At 48.5% G+C, this 7504-nt stretch overlaps 1 protein-coding gene across 1 annotated transcript; it reads right to left on the minus strand.

The window, feature by feature from the left end:
• Positions 1-971: 971 nt before the first annotated feature.
• LOC127750810 (uncharacterized) lies at positions 972-1466 on the minus strand. The gene has a single exon (XM_052273303.1). It carries the CDS (start codon positions 1464-1466, stop codon positions 972-974), a length of 495 nt encoding a protein of 164 aa, XP_052129263.1.
• Between the last annotated feature and the right edge of the window lie 6038 nt (positions 1467-7504).

The following is a 7504-nucleotide window of genomic DNA, read 5'->3' on the forward strand; positions in this document are numbered from 1 at the left end:
TGCCGCACACACGGCAAATTAGGTCTCGGTCTGGGTTATCTCCTCCTTCGCCTGATGATCCACCTCGGCCTCCCCTCCCTAGTCCGCGGGCCCTTCCCCTGCTCGGGCCGGCTTGTGTCTCGGCGTCCGCTGATGGGAACACCATGGAGACCTTGGCCTCCGGAGTGTTGTCTTCCCCTGCTGCCTCCTCCGCTTTGGACAGCCTTATCTTCTTAGCCTGGGGCTCCTCCACCTCGAGGCTGAGTCCCCTGTTGAGTGTCTTGAGGGCCTCGTCGAGGCTTGGAAGCGCCGCGTAAGCGAGCCTGGCGGCCGCTTTCTTGTCGCTAATGCCCTTGATAAACTTCTCGACTGGGGCCTCCTGGATGTCCTCCTCCTTCATGTTGCGGAGGTAGGACCGGCCCAGCCGTTCCACTTGGCTTGCAAACTGCCGAATGGTTTGATCCTTCTCCTGGACCAGTGTATTGAAGTCCTTTTTGCGCTCCCACAAGGAAGCGGTTTTGCTAAAGGTCTTCACCAGTGCCTGGTCCAGGCTCTCGTATGTGATTGGAATCTCCTGGTGCTGTAAGTTGGCTATCACATCCGTGGCGTTGCCTGTGAGGGCTTGCAGCATAGCGGACTTTTTGTCCTGGTCGGACCACTCGTTGGCCTCGGCCAGCGTGACGAACTGCACCTGGTAAACTGAGTCATCTGTTTCTCCACTATACCTGGGCACATCATTATTTGTTGCGATGATCACTCGGGCGGTTGGTGATCCTCTCTAGCGCTTGCAGGAACATCGCTTTCTCCTGGAGCTGCCATTCCCTGCGCCGCAGCTGTCGTTCATGGCGACGTCTGGCTTGGGCCATGGTACGGCGGCGACCTCGCCGCCCCCTGGGTTGCTCGTCCCGTTGCTCGTCGTTGTCCACCTGCTGCCCGGCGTCGACGTCGTGCTGCCCCGCCTGCTGACGGTGCTCCTCTCGACGCTCGTGTCACTAACCTCTGCGTTGATCGCCTACATGATCCTCCTGTTCCCCCTGAAGAACCCCCTGGTTTTGAGCAGCTTCCTGCCCCGGAGCTCCTTCGGCGTCTCGGAATCGGACGGGCACATGATCTCGTCGTCCTGGCTCTCCGAGTCCGTCGTCTGTGTCCATTGGTTCCTCCAACTGCGGCTGTCTGGGCTGCCGACCCAGCTGGCGTCGTCCTCTGCCTCGACCGCGTGGACGTCCTCGGCCTCGTCCTCGTCCTCCTCCCCTCCGTCGTTGATTCTGAGCCGGTAGATTGCGGAGCTCGGGGAAAGCTCTCTGGTCGGAGTCCTCATGCAGGTCCTCCTCAGGGTCGCTGTCGGTGCTGGACGCGCCGCTCGTGAAGCTGTTAGCCTCACTGTCGGACATCCCAGTGGCCTCGCTGACAGATGTCCTGATGGCCTCACTCTCGGACACTCCTGTGGCCTCGTTGTCTGGTGCTGCTGGGGCCTCACTCTCTGACATCTTGTGATCGCTTCGGGTGGTTCTATGGTTCTACCTTGAATGACGTAATCCGTACTGTGGACCTCTGATGCCACATAGCACTCTACGCCTTCGTCTCGTACTTATACACCTTCCGCTAGACTTGGTCGTCTCCGCGTCAGCGTCCAAAGGACTGCGTCGGCTCTTCTCGGCGTCCACGGGACTGCTGAGCTCCCTACTCTTTCCTATCCTTCGCGTCGGCGTCCAAAGGACTGCTAGGACTTCCCTTCTCTACCCTGGCGTCCGCGTCCAAAGGACTGCTTCTGCCCTGCCTCGCTCGCCGCGTCCACGGGACTGCTTTGAGCCACTCTCCGCGTCCAAAGGACTGCTTCGAGATCCTTAGCGTCCAAGGGACTGCCAAAGATTCCTAACCTTACTTCCTCCGCTTTTACCGCTGCCACCAATGTAGTATTGGGCGCTTGGCTGTGCCGAGCCAAGTCTGAATGATTACAAGTCAAAGTCAAATGGGAGTGTGGCGAAGAGCCCTGGGTTCCAGCCGGCTTTTATTCAAGATTCCGCGCCTTGCGGTGCACAATAACGTGTTGATCGTAAAACAATAATAGGAGTTAGTGTCAGGTTTGAGTTTGAAGGTGGCGCCACCAAAGGGTAAGAGTCGAGTAGGCCGTGACCAACAACTGCAGTCGTCTGCTATGTTATGATTGGATTGACAGCTTAGGTTATGGTTTTCTATGAGAGGTTTAATGAAACCTCATAATACTACAATATAAGCCTGAATTTAGTAAAATATGGACAATCACATTTATTAATAGAGACTGAATGGAAAGTCATGGTTGCAGGCTGTAGACTTCTCTGCTATTGCTTTATGAGGAGATGACCAACAAAAGGCGTATTCTTATCTACTATTTGCTGCACAATTGGATAACTACTGTCTCTTCTGTATGTGTCCTTATTCATGTGATTAAAAACTCTGTGGTCACTTTCAAGCTGTGCATTTCTGTCCAAGTGAAAAAGTCTGACTACAACCTCTGCTGGTTCCATTTTCTTTGAGATCATTAGCTTAATTTTGGCATTATGACTTTCCACACGACCAGTGGTCCTCTCACCAAGAATGAACGATTTGTTCCTCTGGTAATCCGACCAAATCAGCTTCGAGTTGTGCCAGTTTCTATTGAAGTACTTATTGAAGCTGGATTCTGGCCCTTCAGCTACTCTGTCCAGATTCTTATATGTTTCGTCATACTCTTCTTTGATGTATGCAAACCGAAGTTTCTCAAGCAAGGGTTCCAGAGAATCCCACTCCTTGCTGAGGCTGCGCACTTCTTTCTTCTAAAAAAAAAAATTCACGTGAAAATCACATAAGTGAATTTCTGCATGAGGAAAAACTGAATAGATTGAACTTATCTCTGCTTGAGATTTGTCGACATAGACAACTTGGACCTGGTTCGTGACTTTGCAGCTGGTTTTTAGCCTACTTCGACGCGTCCTAACAACAACGTTCTATCTACAGCGCGTCAATTTCGCAATGTCCTATCTACAGCGCGTCATTTTCACAATGTCCTATCTACAAAGGGTCGTTTTCACAATGTTCTAACTGACATTTTTGACCAAATTGAGTTATGAGTGGTTTTGAAGTCGTGACGTGCGCCTCTACACGTACAACCAAGGATTTTTCCGAAATTTCGATCCCAAAGTACCTTTTTAAGGCGGTTTGTAAGTATTCTACCTACAGAGCACGCTCGTATGTCCCGCGCACAGTAGTGTACCTAACTCAAATCGCGCGGCGCGCCAGGCAGGCGATGCGGCAGCAAGAGGTATACTAGCGGCAAGCAGCGAGTGTGTGTGGGGGGCTGTCAGAATAAGGAACGGTTTGGCGGTTAGGCCGACTACCAACTTTGGAACGACTTAAATTTCGTGGTGGGGGCATTTTCTGGCAGGCTGAGTCCAAATCTGGAGTGCCGAGGTCGTTCGGGCCCCTGGGCCCCGGGGACGTCATCGGGCACCTCCCGAGCACGCCGATGACACCCCCACGACAACTCCGATTCATCCGAAATTTGGAGTACGGGGGTTTTCACCCACGCTGGGACTGAATCTTGCAGTGCCGAAATCGTCCGGGCCCCCAGGAACGTCATCGGGGACCTCCCGAGAACACCGGTAGGGTAAAGGCTCCACCGAACCTTTATGTTCTACCCCCTATTTTCAGGGGTCCGTAACTTAACATGAAACTCCCCTTAAGCGATACGTTATCTGTTAAAGTTATAATTTATGACTTGTGACCGTGCAATGAAACGTTAAGAGTAATAACTTACAACTTGTGACCATACAATGAAACGTTAAGAGATAGACCTAAAATGTCGGAACCAGCTCCAACAAGCACCAGAATAATTTTTGACGACCCAAAACTTTAACTTTTATTGCAAATTGTTCGACGTCACGTTATATAACTAACGCATATCGCTAATGCGTTCCACGTTAATTTATATAACTAACGCATAACGCTAATGCGTTAAGTTACGGACCCCTGCCTATTTTTCTTCCTCCGTTAGCCGAAATACGCTCTATAAAGGAATAAAAAACCAACCAATTTATCAGAAAAAGTTGTTTAATTTTAAGCCATTACTTACATTTTATATGCATTCCTTCCATTATCAGGTTTGGCTGTCACAGCTGACCGGGGAAAGTACAATAGTCAACTGAGCATACGGTTAAGCGGCGTCGCAACTTTGCATTTTGCGAAGGACCGGATTGCCTCAACGCAAATATAAATACACCGGCGGAATCTAGAAGGTCTACAGATTCAATACCACCCAATGCCAGCCATGTAAGATCATCGGCCGAGTTGATACAGAGCTCTAAACATTCATCTCTGCATATCTCAGAACGCGCTTTTTGCACATAGAACATTGTGAAAATGACCCTTGGTAGATAGGACACTGTGAAAATGACGCGCTGTAGATAGGACATTGTGAAAACGACGCGCTGTAGATAGAACGTTGTTGTTAGGACGCGTCGACTTAGCACAGAAAAAAGAACATCCTTCCTCTCTGAAATGATGAGGGCATAGCCACAAATCCTTCACCTGCCGAACAATCTACAACCTCACAAACTGTGAGTGGCACAAAGGTTGTAGGTTGTATCCGTGATGAAAACCTCTGGAAACTTTTCCAATGACTCTCGCATTTTAGAAGTTTGAAAAAACACACTTTGAATTACTTTTGTACCTTCATTGTACGATATTTGGACAACTGACCCAGGGTCCTCATCCCGCAGCTTGTCAAGCTGCTTCAAAAGTGCTTCCTCTCTGCTCCCTCCGGCCTCTTTCATCGATGCTCCCCATTGATTTCTAAGGAAAGGAGGGAGTTTACAAACAGTTAACATGCCTGTCTCTTGACCTTCCGATTCTATGCGTGACCAGAGTAACGCATTTTTGTTTCCCTATTATTTTTACCTTGTGTATGGTGTTCTTGCGGATCCATGTGTTAATTGAAGTGTCGACATGTGTAGGGTTTTGTTTTACCACCCAGTCTGAGGTTTAACCTCGATGTCTGTTTGAGTGTTTTTTCCTCCTTCGACTGGTTCACAACCTTGTGTTGTCAGCGACTCCTCGTATGCTCAAGAAGCTCAAAATGCTCCATTGATGGCTGGCATCAATCTTTTCAAGTTTAAAACGATCTATACTTTAATTTTGCTGGCCCGGCGCCCAAATCAATTCAATTTAAAAATCCAATCACTAACAAGCCATCTGAGAGCACTGTTAACCACGCAGGTGGTTTTTGGGGTTTTCTGTGGTTTTTTGGGCCTATCTATGGGAAAAACCTCCGAACCCGTTCTGCCTGTGCTGCTGACAGAAACGTGTACCAGCGCTGACCTACTTTCCCTCTGCTGACGCGGGAAAGCCTAAATCAGCGGCTGTGGTTATGGGTGCCTCCAGCGGAGGTTTTTCTTGTCCGTCACGGACAAATGAACTGAAGGTTAAATGAACCAGCGCCAGAATAATATTCTACCCTCTGACGCTGTTCACGACCATCTGTGTGCGATGATTTATGCGTCTGCCACCTGTGATGGTTTTCCTACACCCTGTGGCTGTTTACGGTAAGTTCCTTAAGCAGTTACCCTGCTTTTGCTGGACTTGGTATCCTTCGCAGGTGCAGTGTCCTTCAATTCAAAGTATCTGACTGATGACGACTTTTATATTGCCTTTTTGTTTTGTTGATGCTGTAGGGAATGGCAGTACAGCTGGCACCAGCATCGCGTTTCAGAACAGGATAAGGGACTTGCAACTTCATCCAGATGGTCGCAGAGTACACTGTCATGTACATTTCAATTTCCCTGGTGAGCAGAAAGTTCTTATTTTCACGTTAAAGTTCTCAAACTGCAAATATGAAGCACTAGTGGATGTTTTGCCAATCAATTGAGCCTATATATTTGCCCTAGGCCAGCTTTTGTGAAACAAGCCATTCATCATTAAAACTCATTATTTCCCTTACTGCTTTCCCTGAACTTATTGGAAAAGTGAAAGCTAATCTTATCATATTGTTATCACTTTAAATTCAATCAGAATAAACCATCTGGGATTACTAGCTGCTGTGAAAACATTTTTACAACTAGGTTTTTAATTTCTCATTGAAACTGTGTATGTTTGTTTCAGACCATGCTGAACTAGGCACCCACTGCGGGACAGCCCTCTGATGGACAGCCTTTTGCTGCGGGACAGGCCCCAAGTGGACAGGCCTCCGCTGCAGGGCAGGCTTCTGGTGGACAGGCTGTTGTTGGAGAAGATGCCCCAAGTGAACTTATTTGCTCCTAGACAGGCCCTACAAGCACCACACTCTCCTATGTAGGCTATGTAGGCGCCCTGAAGCCAATTCAAAGCTAAGGACATGCGAACATATTTTCTGTAACACCTGCATAATGCAGGGGATCATAGCAAGGAAGAAATGTGGGGTCACCTCTTGTAAAGAACCAGCTAAGCGCTCTGATATTGTCTTATTGTGAACTTTGTTTAATGCAATTTGTTGTCAATATTCTAATTCCTCTAATGAGAACCCTGGATCAGCAACATCTGGCACCCTACAGTCGACCTTTTTCTACTTTTTGGCTGCGCGATTAGCGAAGCCTATTACTCCAGTGATGATCAAAAAGTTTCGCGTCTGTCTATCTGTCTGTCCGTCTGTCTGTCTGTACGCACGATAACTCGAAAACGGTTTGAGCTAGGAGACTCTTATTTTATTTGTAGCTTTGTATCATAAAAAGGAAGAACTGTATTGATTTTGAGCTCTCTGGCTCAGAAATTAACGTGTCAAAAAAATCAAAAGGAAAAAGCCGAAAACATTTCTTTAAGAAAAGATTTTTTGGACATCTTTCTTAGAGGTAACTCGTCAAAGTAGAACCCTTTGGATTAAAATTTTGTCCGTTTGGCCCTATCTCTAACCGTTTGGGCACCAGGGGGCGTTTTTCACACCGAAATGACCCCAAAACATTTTAATGTTACCTATCAGATATTTGATGGTGTCCGGTGGAGTAACCAATCTAACTGAAACCTTGAGGAACAAAATTCGTGACTTTTGAGGCCGAAGGCCTATTAACGACCGTGCCCTTTGACCGACTCGGGTGTCAGCGCCGCAGGCCTAGGTAGATCTATGCCAGGCGATTCGCAGCGCAACAGTGTTTCGTGAGATATCGCGAAGCCTGTTACGCGAGACGTGGTCTGGCGTACATCTACCTAGTTACTAAGTGTGGGTGTTAAGGCAAGGACAAAAATGGGCTTTTCGGTTAAGATACGGAAGTCTCCAATTCGTGTCGAAGTAGGTGGTAGCCTGGGGTTTCTGGGTATGCAATTTTTCGTGTCCGCTTACACCTCCAGGGGCATCCTGAGCATGTCATCGGGGACCTCACAAGTGCTTGGCGATGGCGCCCGTCCCTCCCGATGATCTACGGGTTTTGGGGTACGCTTAGGCCATTCCCAGTGTCCGTTTGCACTTCAGTGTTTTCGTGGGGTCGCCATCGGGGACCTCATGTTGTCGCCGTCGTTCCTGAAAATACGTACTGGGAGGTTCTTAGTG

This window comes from Frankliniella occidentalis, unplaced genomic scaffold, assembly GCF_000697945.3.
Source record: "Frankliniella occidentalis isolate FOCC.00 unplaced genomic scaffold, Focc_3.1 Scaffold263, whole genome shotgun sequence".
Classification (NCBI taxonomy): Eukaryota; Metazoa; Arthropoda; class Insecta; order Thysanoptera; family Thripidae; genus Frankliniella; species Frankliniella occidentalis.